General features: G+C 36.9%; 1 protein-coding gene across 17 annotated transcripts in view; it reads left to right on the top strand.

Moving 5' to 3' along the window:
* The window catches only part of LOC136266910 (uncharacterized), a 36,818-nt gene extending 17,436 nt beyond the window's left edge, over positions 1–19,382 (top strand). For 6 of the 17 annotated variants that reach the window (XM_066061939.1, XM_066061940.1, XM_066061944.1 and 3 more), the window contains 26 exons: positions 1,214–1,265; positions 1,335–1,385; positions 1,843–1,880; positions 1,988–2,122; positions 3,155–3,233; positions 3,343–3,409; positions 4,435–4,531; positions 4,915–5,034; positions 5,929–6,097; positions 6,597–6,706; positions 7,217–7,345; positions 7,404–7,436; positions 12,702–12,806; positions 12,865–13,038; positions 14,366–14,405; positions 14,457–14,557; positions 14,820–14,976; positions 17,044–17,125; positions 17,169–17,245; positions 17,324–17,417; positions 17,473–17,585; positions 17,636–17,703; positions 17,859–17,900; positions 19,007–19,067; positions 19,122–19,237; positions 19,296–19,382. In XM_066061939.1, the coding sequence (XP_065918011.1) occupies positions 12,780–12,806; positions 12,865–13,038; positions 14,366–14,405; positions 14,457–14,557; positions 14,820–14,976; positions 17,044–17,125; positions 17,169–17,245; positions 17,324–17,343 (678 nt within the window). In that variant the 5' untranslated portion in view covers positions 1,214–1,265; positions 1,335–1,385; positions 1,843–1,880; ... (8 more) ...; positions 7,404–7,436; positions 12,702–12,779 and the 3' untranslated portion in view covers positions 17,344–17,417; positions 17,473–17,585; positions 17,636–17,703; ... (2 more) ...; positions 19,122–19,237; positions 19,296–19,382. The other 11 variants (XM_066061954.1, XM_066061946.1, XM_066061942.1 and 8 more) reach the window with 11 other exon arrangements.
* Positions 19,383–19,620: the final 238 nt, after the last annotated feature.

The following is a 19,620-nucleotide window of genomic DNA, read 5'->3' as shown; positions in this document are numbered from 1 at the left end:
ATCCTTAAGTTGTGGCTGGAAGTACAGAAACCAGTGTAGCCTTATTGTAAGTATAGTACATGTTCACAAGCTCTAGACCAATATGAGAAGTCATTCCTCAGGGCATTCATTATTAAGTATTCAGCTGATACTGATAATTATCAAGGAATGGATTGTTTCCTACCTAAAACTTGCTATTCATGTCTAGCCCCTCTGACTAGCTGGCGTCGCATAACTCTCATTCTAATTTTAGTGTATTATTTTATGTAGCCTTGGAATAGTTTATATTAACTGATATGGTAATGTCTGTCTGCATCAAATTACTAGACTTTTCATTTTATTCTTTAAATGGCTGTGCTAGACCATAGCCAATACATCCTGTGTACTGGAAAAATCATTTTTGAGGCAATAACATGTAAGGCCTACACAACTTAGAAGAAAATCTGTCAGTACATTGCACTTCAAACGATCTACGTACATACCATGTATTAAGAAGGTGCCATGTATTACAAAGTAATAGTCAGTTGTTTTTTTTCCTAACTGTCAAAACATGACAGAAATTATTCATATTCATTGATGATGATATTCACAGCTAGTTGGCCTACAAATGTTGTCAGTGTAAGATCAAGTTGCATGATCATTGAATTAATGGTCACCTATAGTGACCCCCTGTGTACACAGACCATTGCTTGTGTGGACAATGTTTATTAACTAACTCTGTTTGGCTTCCTTCAAGTGTGTCACTAGCTAGCACAGAAACCTTACAATACACATCAGTGTTTGTTGGAATGTAATGCTTAATTCGTTTTGTGACAACTTAGTGTCTTTTGGTTTTAATTTTAAAAGGAACCATCTGCCAATTTCTCTTAACTTACATCAGGGCAAAGCCACCTGGTTAATTCTCTTTGTAAAATGTACCTGTGAATTCCATTAAACTGCTCTATGTTTTTTGTTCCGATTTTTTGGGGCACTTAGCTGCTTAGAAACTAGGCTAGCTACACTGATCTGTTGCCAATAAAGTGGAATTTGGTTTATTTATTGGTTAATAACTTCAACCATTGTTTACAATGTGGCTATATCCCTCAGTATTTTGCAAGCCTAAAGTCTGATTTCTGATTTGTTTAGGAATTGGGCAATATTCCATCCCTTGCCTTGTAAGTAAAAATTGATTTAGTAATAATTATGTAAGAATTAGTGATGTGTAACTGCTCAAGTCAACATGCTATTTCTACAGGCATGAGAAGGCAATAGAAGACATGAAGCAGGAATTAACATTTGTTAGCAACGTAAGTGGCATGACGTATAATTCAATATTATTCAGCTGTCAATATAACTAAGTCTACACACCTGTTTAGGAACTAGAATTGAGGATGACTTACACAGAGACTTGACATCGAACGATAAAAGTGAGTGTTATCACTTTGGCACATCACAACCCACACATATATCGTTATACTAAATGGGAGTCTTTTGTAGTGTTGGTCTTATTACAAGCTTCTTTTCAATTGCCAAAATTTGTACCTCATTGTGGTAGTGCAACAACTTTTGGTAACAGGTGTTTAATGGTTCGCTACCCTGGCCTTCTGTTAGCTATTTGATACTGTGGGCTGCTGTACGTATTAGTAACCACTGACTGATTAATAAGTAGCAGAAGGTGATGAAAGATTCTATCTAGCCACGATCTAATTTGCTACAAGTTTGTGTGTTATCGTAGCTTTAGTGGCTGTAAAGCAAAAGCCATTGGAGTGCCAGTCCACTTTGACAATACACTCATGAATGTGATTAGAAAACCACCAAGTTTTGTTAGTGAAGCTATTACCATTATTATATATGTTACGTTTTTTGACATATATTTTAATGTAGTTTTAAGCAGTCTCTTACTAAAGATCGGATCCTTTGAAGTAAGTTATTATAACTGTCCGTGTTTTTGTTGTGATTTAAATGTTATCCTTCATATTTTAATTACATAGTCTGTATATAATCAATGATTTGTATTTTTTGTTTACAGCAACTACAGACGTACAGTTTGGAACAGCTGAACACTGTGTGGGAGGAAATTACTGGCCAGACAACAGTTAGAATGGGGTACATTAAAGTACTGGACTCACAATTACGATCAATTGAAGATGACAGAATTAAAATGGTACAATTTAGCAACCTTATAAATGCTGTGTCTATGACATATAATAACAGTCATAAAATTATCATAAAATGAGATAAACAAGTCAGTTGTTTTCTTATTGTGACTTAACAGTTGCTAACAAACAGAATAAGATCAGCTTGTTAATAGTATAATTATCAGTCATAATAGCTGCCCAGCCCCATTTCTTGTTTTCCACATTGTTTCACTAGCGAACTACATGTGGTGTGTATAGATTACCAACTGGTAACTTTATACCAAGTGTGCGAGCAATAGATAACCTACGTTAACCAGTAAAATAACATAGTATGGGTTATGTATCAAATTAAAGCCGTGATGCATATCATTGTATGTCAAATGTGGTATTGTGGTATTGTAAGGTATTAGTGTAGCTGAAGTGCCCTTGATGTGTTGGCACTTACTGCTCTATGGCTTACCTGTCACCTGTTTACAACTAAATGGTAAATGGTGTAAAATTTAGTTGGCCAGTTAACAGCTAACTTGATGATGATGAGTAGAAATTTTATACCATTTGTAATAATTTTATGCACTGCTAACTCCACAAGTGTGTATTAGCCTGTTTTGTAAACAAGAATCTTTTTGCCAACTAAGGTTAATTCGTATGATTTGTGGTTTAAATTTTTTTGTTTTTAAAAGATGTTCTCATTAGCATTGTGGGTCAACATGGCTTGCTTGTATTGAGATTATAGTAGAAATGTTCAATTAGACTTTAATCACAATATTTGTCAACTTACAGTAGCCATTCTTTCTGCTCTAATGTCAGTGTTGTGTATTAAGTACTAACAGTTGGCAAATAGTGAACTGGCTTTTGTCTCAACACATAGCCAGTCTAGGGTGCTTTATGTTATTAAGACATAACATATAATTAATATCATTTTATTAGATGTTCATATCACCATGGCATGGTTAAAGCCATTTCACTTGTGTCGTACACATCAGTTAAATAAGTTACACAAACACACACCACACCCTGGCTATGTCTTCTCACAACTTCCTTGATGTGTTTTGTGATAGATTGAAGAGATTTTGAAATCTTATGGTGTAATGTTGGAGCAGATAGCTTACCAGTTGGTTGATTAGTGATGAAGCATAGGTGAAAACCACATGACATTTGGTGTGATGTTTGTTTATCAATTATGTGTACCCATACAGTGTTGTTGTTGGCCAGTTTTGGTTATTCATAGAAAGTGTTCACATTTCAGGTGGTCAACCTCACTATACTGTCAAACAGACGAAAATATGCCGACCTGCATCTACACCTGATGATTGGTAAGAATTGTGGTGTGTGTGTACATGTCTGTGGTTTTATATGAGTATTTGTATGGTAAAATGTTGTACGTATGTACGTACCATAGCATACGTATATTTTGTATGTACGTATGTTATGTATGTGTATGTATACTGTGATAACCAAATGGTAGAATGTTGGTCTGGTAATCACTGTTTACTCACATTGCTCCAGTCTATGCAGGGACCTAGTATTAACTGGTAAGGCTACCCACACCTTCACCCATGAGGCATGGTACAGCATTCTATGGGATACTAGTCCTGAGGGTTTGTCTGCGCTGACTACCTGAGTAATGCACAGGTGTCCTTGTGTGTGTCACAGGCAGTGTTGGGAATAACGCGTTACTTATGTAACGCGTTATGTAATATTATTACTTTTGTGGTAACTAAGTAATATAACGAAATACGCTATAAAAACGGGTAATATAACTCAAGTTACTTTACTTACAAATGTAACGCGTTACCTAAGTAATATAGTTACTGTAACGAGTCTAATATTACGTAATATTATTACTACAAGTAACGAAGTTAATCTCGTTAGTTATCCTCTGAGTAATGCCTAGCCACAACGAAGCAACGAAGCCTACTGAATGAAGCTTATTCATCAGCTTCTTACTTATAACCAAGATTTGCACATTGTCCAACTACACAATCATGTCACGTGATAAAGTGGTAGTTTCACACGTGACAGCTTAAAGCTGTGGACACAAAAGTAATATAATATGTAATATTATTACAGTTACTTTATTTTATGAGTAATATGTAACTGTAACTAAATAGTTCAGTTACAAGTAATATGTAATATGTAACTAGTTACTTTTACAAAGTAACTTGCCCAACACTGGTCACAGGGTACATAGGTATGACCAATGCAGGAGTTTACTTTTGCTTTGTGTGTACGTACATGTGTGTGTGTGTGTGCGTGCGTGCGTGCGTGCGCGCGTGCGTGCGTGCGTGCGTGCGTGTGTGTGTGTACTGGTGTGTTGTACTGATTTGTGTCATTGTAGTGGAGGTTGAAAGAGAGAAGGAATATCGTGTGAAGTGGCAGGATAAAGTTGAGGAGTGGAAACAGCTGATGCAGCAAATTGCTGAAGAACAATTCTGGTACAGTAGGCTACATACTTACACAATACACTAGTGCACTTGTCAGGCACATTACACAAACAACTAGTTTTCATACAGTAGCTAGCGACCTGGCACCACCAGTGTTGTGTGTTTGTGTTCTGACTGTTCTTTAAGAAGACGCATTTACTGAATGCATGCATGTTTTTATACTACACATGCTGTATAGACGGATATGTATATGCACATTCTACATACATACACACATGTACGGACACACCCACATGCATGCACACACACACACACACACACACACACACACACACACACACACACACACACACACACACACACACACACACACACACACACACACACACACACACACACACACCAAAGTACACTACGTACATTCATTACTGTAGGGAGTACATGAACAGTGACCTAGTGTGTAATCCAGTTGAGGTGAACAAGCTGAAGGAGTTTCTGATAGCAGAACAGAAATCCATCAATTAGAAGAGACAAGAATTATTACAACAGATCAGGTAGGGTCACTACTACCACACCCTTACCATAACACAGTTATTAGTCATGGCTATATGTTGTAATGTAATAGTTGAGGGTTGAGGCATCCTGTGCAAATAATCCCATCAGATTAGTGGATAGTGTTTGTTGGTATAAATGTTGTATTCGGTTTCTGTTAAACTGACAGCTATGCACTTGAATCAGTTTCAGTTACTGTACCCATGTGTGTAAATAGAAGTTTAAGGTTTGTTTATCAGATTTGTGTCGCTTATGTAAGTTAAGTGATTTAACTTATGTATGAGTGCTTATAATCCTTTTAGCAATACACTGCCCTTGCTTCTTGGGCTGCATGACGCATTACCATCTCTTGATGTGTGTATGTGTGCATAGTGTGTTGTGTACGTGTGCGTGTGTGTGCGTGCATGTGTGTGTGCGTACGTGTGTGTGTGCGTGCGTGCGTGTGTGTGTGTGTGTGTAAGGCAGCATAGCCAAGTGGCTAGAGGTAATCAAAAGGTTCAATTTCGATGATCAGTTATGCCAATTGGTGTTGTTGTCGTTGTTTCCTTGAGCAGCACTCTCCAGCTTTAAAAGTGGACCCGGTGGCCTGGTGTCAATTGGGGAAGCAGCCCACCATGCTTTAAGGGTACCTGATGTAAACTGGGGAAGCAAATGCAAACTGTCCACGTCTCGTATAGTGGGAAAAGGTCTGGGTGAGATTTCAGGTACCCACACCTTCACTGAGACATGGCACAACCTCCTGTGGGTTACTAGTCAAGCCCCAGGAGGATTTCTGTGCCAGCACTGCAGCTGAAGGCTTCGCTTTACTTTTTTGCTTTGAGTGCGTGTGTGTGTGTGTATGTGTATATGCATGTGTGTGTTTGTGTTTGTGCACACACATGTGACTGTATGTATAGTTCACTAGGTCCTCCAGCTGTTAACAAATCACTGGTGTATGAGTGGCACAGAACAGTTACTAGACTACACAGTCAACTTCAAGAGGTACACAACAAGTTTCTAGTTCAACTACAAAATTGTCAGGAAGTGATAAACATGGCGTGCGTCAGTGAAGTGGAACATCACCGGGTATGATTACAACATCACTGACAGTATTGTCATGTGCTCTTAATGTGTCTCTTAGATACATAACATGTTTTTTTCCTAAGGGGCTTCACTGTACATCTTTTAATATTAAAAAAAAAAATTATTCATCAACAGCTGTGTTATAGGATATGCAAACAATAGTCTGTCAAAATTATTATTGTTATTATGTTATCATCCTGTAATCTGAGTAACTGTGGCAACCGTGAGAGATGTTCCCCTGTAGAGAGTCATGGTATTGTTTTTGAGGGTGCTGGCCACATAATTCCATAATTGATGTGTGTTTACCACACAATACAATACTCCCAGGGATTTTATGCAATTCTTTTGTTTTAACCGGTAATAGTTATGTATAAAGTCTTTTACTCTCTATATGCTGATCAAATTAGTATTAGTAACACTTTGCATGATAATTGATGACAACTATTCCCTATTTCAGCAGGGATAATTTCAAACATTACTAATTGATGTGTTACTACTGTAGGAACAGCTGGTAGAGATGGGAGCATGTGGCGTACAGGCTGATGGACCAATCCTGTATGAGACTGGTAGAGGAACACCAAGCTAGGAGTAGTAGCACTGAAGAGTCTTGAGGTAAATCCCTTTATTTTAAGTATTGTCTCTCTTAGAAGGATTCTCTCTCATAGATAGGGAAAAGGGTGATGGTATTAGTCTGGCTTTTTTTGCTGAAAGAGGATGTCCTCTTTAATTACAGCTGATAGTGTGCTCTTCTGTAGTTCTGTCGTGTTTATGCACTTTTAATTGTGTCTAGAAGATTTTAACTTTGACTTTCCATTTTGATGGACGAATAAAATAAAATTATAAACCTTGTTGTCTGGACTTGGTGGTTGCTTGTACTTACGTATGTACGTAAGCATTTTTTGAAAGGTAAAAATTAAATTATAAATTGTTTTGGCAGTGTCCCGAGCCACACTGCTCGGCTATAACCGTCTTGCTATCAAAACACAGGTGGTGGTGGTGTGTGTGTGTGTGTGTGTGTGGGCCTGTATTACAATTAGATACTTGAGATGACTGCGTAAAGAGGCAGTATTTACATATACCAGTACAGGGTGGTTCCAGACGCTGTATTGTCTCATTTGACAGAGACAGCTAGGTGAAGTGTTGGGTCAACATCAGCAACAATTTCAACAGCTGTTTCAACTGGCTCAGGGGGCGGCTTATGTCTGGGACGATCACAATAGCCATCTGGCTAAGCTAGAACAACAGTTAACTGTAAGAATATGTAACAGTCTAGTGTGTGTATAGTGTTGTAGTTGATTAATTGCTATAGGTGGTTATCTGTATGGGTATTGGATAATTGGAGGTACTTTTGTGAAGCACTTTTGTGTATGTAGTTTGCATATATCTGTGCACTCATGCATTGATGGGTGTGTAGGCATAGTGCTTTGTGAGTATGTGTATAGTGTACGTGTGTGTGTGTGTGTGTGTGCGTGTGCGTGTGTGTGTGTGTGTGTGTGCATGTGACATCAATTCCAAGTGGTATAGCACCGGCTATGTTCCAGGTTTGATGCTTGGTTATGCCCAGTTGCTGTTGTTTCCTTTTAGCAAGAAATAAATTTTACTCACATTGCTCTGATCTACACAATTGATTAAATAGACACCTGGTGTAGCCGAAGAAGCAGCCTAGCCAGCTGTGCTAATGGTGCCAACTGTCCACCTATTACGTAACAGGATGAGACTTTGAGTGCCCACACCTTTACTTGTGTGTATCTCCTTCAGGTTACTAGTCCTGAGAATTTGCTATTAATGTGGTTAGCAGTAAAGTAGTACATGGGTAGTTCAGTACTAAGTGCAACCATGTATACAGCAGTTGAAAGATTTAAGAAATTCTATTCTTGAATGAATAGAAATAGCTCTCAGGCTTTGCCTTACTGCCCAACAAAGATTTCATCGCTTAGTCAATCATACTTAAATAATAATCCGTTGTTGGTTCACAACTATTGAAATAGCAAAATTCGCTATTCATTTCAGCACTAAACTGGACATATTACACCTCTAATTAATAAAACATTACCTGTGCACTGGTGGTATAAAGTTAGTTTCTCATTCAAAATAGCCACATTCCAGTGGACGGATTCTATTTATTTGTACCTAAATACAGAACTGAGTTAGATACATACATACATAGACTCAGGATACAACTTTCATTGCCTGTTTTAACTAGGCATTACCTAAAGTATTAATATGGCTGCACTTGGTACCAGGTTTGTTAATGCGATGAGATACTGGTGGTTCAGGTGGGGATGAGAAACTAATAATATGTGGTCTATTGTAGAATTAACTCACTGTGGTTTGTCGTGAATATATTGTTTATATTTGTATGATTCCAACCACTATGTTATCCTCTCACAAAGAAGGTAATTGGTACAATTAATTATACAAATTCCTGACTGGCCATGGTAGTTTTGTTTGTAAATTATATCAACACAAACTTTAACTTGATTACCTTTAAACCAAAATTATATTTACTAAATATGTGGACAATACATTAGGAACAAAACTGTGTACAAGCAAAATAATTTGCATAGGGAAACCATATCACCATGTACTAACTAAAGGTTACTGTAATAATGTGGCAATTGTGCACCAAACGCAGTCACCACTATAAAAACATACCTTAATATCTATAGATTAGTGTGGTGACGTGAAGTACACTTCTTTCCTATTTGAGGCTTATGAATGCAGTGATGGATCTGCTAGTAATATTGTTATGAATATTACCAACCACACTCCTGGGTGTCTAGCTGAAGCATGTGTGTGCGCGTGCGTGTGCGTGTGTGTGTGTGTGTGTGTGTGTGTGCATAGTGTTGAGTGTGTGTAAGTACAGTGGTTTTTTTGTAATCTTGCCATTTCAATTATGCATGTGCGGATTTTAAAACAGTTGTGCGAGCTGTTTGAACATTGTGATGTATTTCTGATGAGCTTTTTAATGATGTACAGTTCTGTTATGATAATTCTACAACGAAAATCTTCACCCCTGGGTGGCTTAAACTCAATTGTGATAGTTTAAAAGTACACGCATGCGTATTAAAAATGGTAAGATTAAAAAAAGCCGCTGTACATTGCCTTATTGAGCAAGAAACTTTACTCACACTGCTCTGGTCTACCCAATTGTTTACACATTAGAAAACCATGTAACATGTACAGGTTTTGCTATGGCTTGCATTGTCGTATATCCATCCCATAAATAATCCTTAAGCTATAATAACTGCATATAACTATATATTAAATGTAATTTACATTGAACATTGAGCATACATAGAACATTTACATGTTATGCATATAGTACACATTTAACCATACAAAATATATCTATGATATAACCTATGTACTATGTACATACATACGTACATGAAGTTTTCACACAGAATTTGTAGAGTGCAGGGATAGTCTTCCTTTATTAATTGTTCACTTACGTAATGTGTTCTGTATAATGTATGTCATCTATAACATGTCAAGTGATGATATCACTCCATTCTACACCATTATGACCCAGCTATCACCTGTACAGTATGCAAATGTGTGTGTATGTTTAAGAATATCCACTAAGAGACCTGTAGTAGTTTCTATATGTACACAGCTAGCAGGTCATTTATTAACCCCCTTAAGGCCACTTTAATTAAATCTTATGTTTCTCAGGCAAACCCAGCAATTTTAGGGTCGGTAGGCAGAAATTAAAATAATAATAATAGAACTAATCCGCATACCATAGCTACAACAAACCAAGCCAATTCAGTAAATTTTACATTTTAATATGTACCATACGACAAAACGTCCGCTCATATTCTGCTCTACCCACTGTTCTTGCAACAAGTACATTAGCCCCACACTTGACGGACACAGACTTTCCACTTTTCACTAACTGGACCAGGTGTTTATATGAGACTGGCCGTAATCCGAGGCAATACGGTATATACGTAATAAATATCACTTTATCTATTCTGATTGGTGTATTAAAATTTTATTATCACGTAAAGTATTTCCTACTCCTAAACAATACCACACAATAACACTGTCACATGTACTATACAGTTACTGATATCATTTCACTCTAGATGGTATCATGATATTTAGTAAGATAACATATCACCTTCACTCCATGATATACATAATAGTTTACTCTCTAGTGTTGTCTATTGTTTGTGTTTATATATTACTGGTAATATATATGTACAATAACAATATTTCTGCAGGCGGATTTTATTTATTAACTAAATACAAATCTGAATTAGAATGCAACTTGCATGGTCTGTTCTAATTAGGTACTACCTACACTATTAATATGGTTGCACACCGTTGCCAGTGGTGCCAGGTTTGTTGATATGTTAAGAAAATAATGATTCAGGTGGGGATGAGTAGCTAATAACATACGGTCTACTATAGAATCAACTCACAACTGACTATGCTAGTTTGGGTTGTAAATTACATCAGCACAAACCTGTTTAACTTGATTACCTTTGAACCAAAATTATATTTACTAAGCTATGTGTGTTTTTATTTACTAGTGGCTGTGTTTGGTGGATCATTTGTATACAATTTTTACATTTGGGGATTATACATTACAGTAATCTTTAGTTAGTACATTGTGGTATGGTTTCCCTATGCAAATTATTTTGCATGCACACAGTTTTGTTCCTAATGTATTGCCCACATATTAATGAATATCTATAGATTAGTGTAGTGTCATGAGATACACTTCTTTTCAATTTGAGGCAATAATGGTATTGTTATGAATATCATTAACCATATCGCTGGGTGTCTAGCTGAATTTACATTATTCGTTGACTGTGTTTTTCATCATGTACTTTTGCTGTCCACACTGTATTGTTAAGCTTGTCATTATCTGATGAATGTGTAGTGTATGTTGTTTTCATTACACCATAATTAGTAAATGAACGAGTGTCAGTTCTTTACCTTCTATCATTGATAGGCTTCAATTCCTATAAACTAAATTACAGCTTATTCTGTCACTGTCAATGAACATAGTAGATAATGTAATGACCTACTTGACTGCACTATGTTTTTGGAAACGAAAATTGCAATGTAGTCTTACGATGATATAGAAGCATGTCTCCAGTAAGGAGACATCATGGTGTGCCAGAATGGTACAGATCAGTGGTGCATATGCCTGGATAACTTAACTCTTGTAACTTTTTTTTTTCTGTTTGCAAACAATATACACATTTTCCCATACCAGTCACACAACACACATGTGTATCATGTGATCTGACAACATATTATAATGACAGTGGTCTTATAATCTTATGTCCTCTATCCCATTAAATTACTGATCATTATATTAGCTGCACCATACATTTGTCTGAGTGGTGGTTGAACTTTCCATCCCATCGTTAATAGATCAAAGCTAGTTGCTGGTGTTGACATAAAAGCAACACACAATAATTCATACTAAACCACTTACTCACAACATATTATAATGACAGTGGTCTATAATCGTATGTCCTCCATCCCATTAAATTACTGATCATTATATTAACTGCACCATACATTTGTCTGAGTAGTGGTCGAACTTTCTATCCCATCGTTAATAGATCAAAGCTAGTTGCTGGTGTTGACATAAAAGCAACATACAATAATTCACGCTAAACCACTTACTCACTTTTCCAAGAACAAATTAACGGGTGATGTGTTCTCAGTAACATGATATATTATTATAATAAATAATGCATGAATAAATTATCTGTACGTAATTACATAATGGCTGGTAAATTGGAAAATTAAGAGTATGGCCAGCCAATTTCACCATTTGTCAACCAATAATCGTCAGTTTTGGTCAGATCAACTTCTTCCATAAATGAGATGGTTGTTGATGTCAAACATAACTGGTGTGCTGATTATTAGATACTTTTATGTGTAAATTTTGTTAATTTACAACCGAGTGATATCAACTGTAATAGATGTACACAAAATTCTGCTAAACTTAAATCTCTCAGAACTCAGACAATAATATTATTACAATTCCAGGACATTGTTGTTGTGAAAGAGATTGTTTATTTTCTGTCTTCTCTTTTGAACATTGGTGACAATTTAAGGTATGAGAAACATAGAAGCCTACATACAGTGTAACCACACATAATGGCACCACTCATAAAAAGACCACCTCATTATAGTGACCATGTCAAATAGGCCTCCAGACATAGCTAAGGTGTACTTCATGACCTTGTAGTAGCTATGTCTTTATGGTGTTCCATTAACTGTATGTACTAATATAGTTTTGTATTGGCTCAACTACAAGTGGTTCATGACTTCTGACATATACTGTCATAGCATCCCTATATGTGTTGTACCCAAGGATGCACAGACCATGTTGAGTTTGCTATTTCCAAGGATTAATATTTCCATTGAAAACTGAAAATTTCCTCCCTATATACGTAAATGCTTTCCTGCCTGCCATGTACTGTACTTACTTATGCACTTGTAATGCTATGTACTACTGCTGCTGTTTATTGTGACGTATTTATTTGTGGACAAGCCACAGAAATGTGTACACAATACTACACACACATACGTATAGTGCTGTACCATACACCCTTATCCTATGTTACAGGAGGCACTGGAGGAATGTCGTACTCAACACAATAATGATAATCAACAATTAGAGACCAGATTAGATGTTGTGTTAGCCATGATGAGGGAGGGACCTACAGATGAGGTAGATAAAATACTATTATTATTTTATTACAGTAATGTTGCAAGTGTTATCACAACAGTTGAGTGAAGCTACTAAGCTATTGGAGCAGGTATTGGAGGGATATGTTAGCTTCCATGCTGAACTGCAGGAGAAGGCATCATGTCACCCTTCAATGGTGGATGAAGAGTTAATGAGATATGATGGTGGATTATGTCAATATTTTGGGGTCAGTAGGGACCCTCCAATACAGAAGGTATTCACTCATTGTTGATCTTGATAATAAACAGTTTGCTATATGTGATATTTGTACATGTTACCATATGCTGAGAATAAACTCTTGGTCAGTTGCGTGTATGCATAGGGGGGGCTGAAGTCTAATTTATCAGTTTTCTAAAATGGTTTATGTACTTCTCTCCCAATGTGCCAGTCAACTAACAAATCACACCCTTAATGTTAATCTTTAACTCATAGGATACAAGTTGTCAGGGATCAAGTCACCGTGGGATTTGTTTTACAGTGGAATGTGTTAGTATTTTCACGTTGAGCTGAATCCTGAAAAACAGCTAATGATTAAAAGTGAATTTTTACTCAACAGAGTTAACATTTCAGCCAACCAGATGATTATTGGCAACAGCAAAGGTGTCAACAACAGACATGTACAGTTTGGCTCCATTACAAGTTCGGGAAAGGGCTGTAATGGACACTGTACTTATATGGCTTCCCCATAGGAAATGTATTGTGAAAATTTTGATTGGCCGTAAATATCATGTCAAACATTTGAACTAAAAGATTCTGAAATATTTTTAGCAGGTCAAGCAGTACTACAAATGAGCCAAATTTCAAGATCGTGTGTAATTGCATCCATGAGTTATTAAACGTTTTTGAGGATTCAGCTCAACGTGAACATACTATAGTCGGGACACTTGAAATTAGGATACCTGTATAATGTGGACACTTGGTAATGGTCCCAAAGTATCCCTTAGCATGTAAGCTGACCTGGAAAATCAGGTTTTGTTTTTCAGTTCAGGATTCACCATGAAGCTGGATAGTAGTCAGTTAATACTTTTATGATGACACAAGATATGAAATATTCCCTTGTGTGCTTGGGTTTCTTTAATGATCCGTGCAAAACACAACCATTTGATTTTCTCCATTCAGTCCCCAATATGGGACTTTCGTATTGCAATGGTTTGTTTACACGTCAATCAGTAATCAAAACAGACTTTATTTATAGGTTATCAGTTAATCAACTTGGGTGTCACACCCGGGAATCCTAATGTGTATATACATCATATTAGCTGTGTTGGGAAAATCCTAATTATTCAGAACACTTACAAAAATAACCAAAATTAGAATAATTTCTTCATCAAACAAAACAATGACATGAGCCTCAAATGAATACAGTTACCAGTGAAAACACATCCTTATTAGGAAATAGCTGAAAGCTTATGACAACATTAAGAGGAATTTTATGTTGTCTGGTCAAAGTGGTTATGGAGGTGGTTTTTAGTACACACATAACTGGTTTTATAATACATGTATGCGTATGCATTATTATATCTTCGTATTTTTTTCTAAAGAAGCTGAAAGGAAAAACATCCAAATCAGTGCTTGACCAAAGTAAGCACAACACATACAATGTGATATTACCATATTAAATGGTATTCACAGAGTCAAGGAAGGCTACCATAGGCTCTATCAGAACAGACACTAGGAAGACTTTAGTCACACCAGCAGAATCAAGATTAGGAAGAGCTACCACTGTAGCACAGGTAGATGATGGAACCACACACATCCTCACACATCCTTGCATACAATCACACACACACACACACACACACACACACATCCATTATTATAATCAGTTAAGTGTGAATAGGAAACATTTAATATAATTTGAGAGGAACTAAAGCGTGGCTGACTTGTAGCTTTTGTAACTCTTTAGACTTTCAGAAAGAATAACTAAAATAAGCCACTGTGACTTGTGTTGTGACTTGTGTTGTTAGTTTGTTAATACACTTCATTGTCCTACAGATTCCTGTAGCTATTGAGATGATACAGACTAGTACTGGTATAGTGTATTATGTGTGTGACCAGTCAGTGTTGGGGGATAAGCCACAAGGTAGTGATGTACCTGTTGATGACTCTCAAACTGATAATAACCCCAGTGTGTTTCTGACCCAGGATGAAGGTTTGTTGTGTAGTGTACATGTAGTGTATTGTGTGCCTGTAGTGTAGTGTAGTGTAACATGCATGCATGCATGCATGCGTGTGTACGTGTGTGCATGCATGCATGTGCACGTGTGTGTGTGTGCGTGTGTGCATGTGTGTGTGTGAGGGATTTCCTTGCATTGGATTTGTACTCAAACAATGGGGCTTACACCATGCATACAGATCGTAAGGCCAAGTGCGTGATCACCCCCAAGGAAGGTGGATGGGCCACGGACAAAGCAGGGACTTGAGTGTCCTTAATCCATCCTCTCCTGCAGTGTACTAAATAAATTAAGTTAACCAGAAAGGGCCAGCATCCCTTGGCCAAGTGGGTGGATATTTCCTCTAAATGGTTGGGGTGGAGATCTCTGGCACAAAGCATACGTACATTGTTGTACAGTTTGTGTGAAAAGAGTACATGCTCACAGTGTGATTTGGTTTGCATGGGCTCATTGTGAACTAACTAATTAATATACCAGGTACTGAGATATGTACACACACAATACCCACACACTTATTATTTACACACATGAAAGGTTGTGTAGACTAATAACCAGGATGTGTTAATGCTAGTGGAACATGGAAAGGATGAACTAACTCAACTTGTAATCTTATAAAATTAATTATCTCAAGATCCACCCTGGAGTAATTTGTTCACATTATGTTATTGTTAGTAAATGAAGCACTATTGTGTAATGTATTACATCACGGTATGTAGGTGTGTGTATATATGGGAATGTTATTAAGCTGTCTGTGGAATACCCTCTATCGAAAGTATATTGGTTAATGTTTACACTTACAGGATGTGGCTTAAACCAGTGAATGGGTAATAGACAGTGTTTTGTAGGTGGTATTTTGAGACTGTACATGTTTCAGTCAGTATATTTTCTCTCCTAGGCTGATGCATTTATAGGAGTATATACAATAGCTTGCCCATATAATGCAGATCTATTGTATGATGGTATGTACTGACATATGGATGGTGTGGACCCTGTTAAAGTGGACACTCAAACTTATATATATAATCCCGGCACTGGTGTATGTAGCTAAAGTCCCTATGTACTGTTAAAGTTTAAACCTCTGTGTTGATGTTTGAGCACAGTGAATGTGTTACAAGTGTTAGGTTTAAAGTCCGCCAATGAGTCAGGAGTTTTGTGTAGAGTTATTCCTTTATGGGTGTTATGTAACAAACAATGAAAACAGTAACGATAATTAAACAAGCCTATTATACCACCCTCTAGCATTTAGACATGTATTTAATATCCACACCTTGTCAGCAGTAGTACCCAGTAACACCAGTATTAGTACCGGAAATGACTATATATAAGGAGAATTAATACTGTGGTATTGTTAAATTGACAATATCCTTGAGACCATAATCTCTATCTTTTACTCAAATTGCTTATCTAGGTTTTATGGTTTGTGAGGTAGGTATGTCATGTTAGCCGACTTTCTGAAATACCGAAAGAAATTACACATCGACAAAGCTTTTTTCTACCCTGTGTTTTAGTTCCATCATTAAATTTTAACTTGTGTACATGATTAAAGTACAGGTCTATGCATGTGGACGTTGTTTGAAACCACCTTATGTAGACTACTCTACTTATTGTACCAACTACTTGTAACAAGTAAATAATGAGTAGATCTTGTAAGTGATTAGTAAGAACATGCCTTTACACCACCTTCTACCAGTTAGGCGTTTATTTAATGTCCACACCTTATCAGCGGCAGCACCCAGTAATACCGGTTTTGGTGCTGAAAACAAACAAGTATAGGGCCTACGTAATTAATTGGAATGTATCACAAATATCTAGTGATCTCATTAATGGAATTTATTTTACTCATGGTCCTACGTACTTAATTTTTGTAGGCACACATATACTTAATTGTATAGTTCTTATTGCATGTTTACTAACAGCTAAGACTTACACATTTAAAATTCAAAATGAATATCTTGTTTAGTTTCATACATTAATACTATATATGTATGAGTTATGAGTAATACAACTTTATGGTTGAGATTAAGTGTTTAATATTTGGTCTACAGAGAGTGACCTGTCTACTACACACAGTGTAATGACCGAACACCTTGTCATCTCTGATGAGATGTTCTATGATGTTAAGAAGAGGTAAACATCATATACATGTATCAGTGATATGATCCCTTCATAGTATAAGGAAATGTTGCCTGGAACACTTGGAGTCCCACGTCACTTGTCACGAAAGTCAAGACAGAGTTATGTGGCAAGGTAGTGTGGATGCTACAAATATACAGATATACACATAATTTTCTGTGTGTTATTCTAATACTATATATGTACACACAGGAGGAAGAATACACTACTGAGTTAGACCTGAGACTACACCTTCATGAGCCGAGACTGACCAGGATTACTCAGGGCATTCACAACGTTCGAGCCAGTAAGTTATAATAACTAGTTACTGGGATATCCCATGGTGTACACATTGTGTACAGGTGAGCTAATAGCTCATCGGGAGAGACTCAGTCGTCACATACAGGGGACTAATGCTGAGGTGGCCAACCACAAGGCTAGTATTAGTACCTTGAATGACCAGCTACAAGCTAAGGTAGGGAATAATGAATAACATGTTTGTTAAAGTTAGGTACTGGTTTATAGTATGAGCAACTCTTAGTGGATATGAACATGACAGAAGAAAGATTACTGGCTTCAACAACATTATCAGAGTAAGTCTTCATCTTAATCTTTTCATGACATCCTCTACATAACTTGGTCCACACAAACACACTACACACTCCCACACCACCTCTAGGTAGTGGGCAGTATACATAACATACCGATAGTGGACTGATCATATTATATTACGTGTCTGTGGTCCAAGTTGAACAAGGTGGAGCAGGATATGAAGACCACTATTGATCAGGTAAACAATTGTTGTGTTATAGAGGAAGGGGTAGGCTTGGGATTAGTAGAACAAGTAGGCTGACAATTGGATTAATCCATTGAGTGATAGGCAAACATTTGGTCATGAACAAGAGAGAAATACTGTAATAATAATAATAATAATTACAAAGTAATTGCTGTACATGACTGAATTATCAGAGGTTGAACATTATTACAGTAATAGGTTATTGTAGAGTTTCATGTATGGGAGACAATTAATCTCATATAGCGTTTTGTAAATGATGTCTTTTCATACAGTACGTATCATAACTTTTAGATAGGTATGTGCCAAGTCTTGTCACTTCATGTACTCTCTGATCCTTATAATGCACTCAGTGTATTGTCTAGGATAAGTAGTTGTGTTTAAAAGATATAATTCTTGTTGTGTCTCTACACTATACCACTTCACTTGAGAGTCATTACAAATTGGCCATCTTGTAGTCCTCGTAGTGTAGATGGTACACAGACTGGCTCACTCCCTGATACAAAATGTTTAACGTTCTCATCTACTTATGACCATTTTAGTTGTGAACTGCTTGTAGCCTGAAAGTGCTGCTAATATCAATATGATTCCTTGTTGGGAGTTTGGAGTACATAAAAGAGTATATTATTTAATTACAAGCTACCAAGTTTAGTATCAAGCTTTATTACTGCATAAACCAGCTAGAACTGTATTGTCAGTTAGTATTGTGTGTGTTATGGAATAATGTGGTGTTTGTATCATACACAACACAAGTCATGGTTGTCCCATACTACTGAGAACTATCAGTTGTGTCTGGAGAATACTGCCAGTGATTTGTCTCTAGCTAATGACAACTTTAGATCATCTCTCAAGTGTGTTAATAATGTGTGTGTGTGTGTGTGCATGCGTGTGTGTGTGTGTGCATGCGTGTGTGTGTGTGTGCATGCGTGTGTGTGTGTGTGTGTGTGTGTGTGTGTGCGTAGTGCGTCTGTGTGTATGTAGTGTGTGTAATGTGTGCCTGTTTGTCCTTGTGTAATGCCTTTATGTAGCATCTATTTATTTGTGTGTGTGTGGTTACCAAAATTACTGCAAGTACATACAATGTGTATCTCATCCCTTAAAAGATTGTTTTCTAACGGTGGCAATTATTGTCGAGAGGAAGTGGAATTTTTTGACAAGAAACTGGTAAGTATTCCATAGCACACTACTTCACACGTGTACATCATATCCTACTATTAGGATCGTCTCACTACAAAGATCAAGTCAGCACACACCACAGTGACCAATGAGATCAGTACAGTATTACTAACACAACAAGAACTAGTAACAATAAAGTGGCAGGAGTTTACTGAAAGGTATTGTAGTGTATAACAACAACAACAACAACAGTGGATAGGGTGTACTTTATTATAGGTACAGTTATCATGAAGTGGATGTGAAATTTCTGGACTAATTATCAGTTCAGCTGACACATACTCAAGTGCAAATTTAAACTGAGGTGATCTATTTAAAAAGAAACTGTAGAATTTATCTTTTCATGTATGGTTTCAGGTTGCAGCTAGCAATTCCCAATCACAGCAGTTACTCCAAATGGTGCACACCATTAATGATAATTGTTACACCTGTCAACACCCCAGTCCTGATAAGCCTGTAAGTGATGACAACTATAACAAGTCACAACATGTACCATGCTCTTCACTCCTTTAGGCCGTCACTCCCTCAGATTTGATGAACTCCT

Source organism: Dysidea avara, chromosome 9, assembly GCF_963678975.1.
Source record: "Dysidea avara chromosome 9, odDysAvar1.4, whole genome shotgun sequence".
Taxonomy (NCBI): domain Eukaryota; kingdom Metazoa; phylum Porifera; class Demospongiae; order Dictyoceratida; family Dysideidae; genus Dysidea; species Dysidea avara.
The sequence above is the reverse complement of the archived record's forward strand: the minus strand, read 5'-3'. Positions and strand labels throughout refer to the sequence as shown.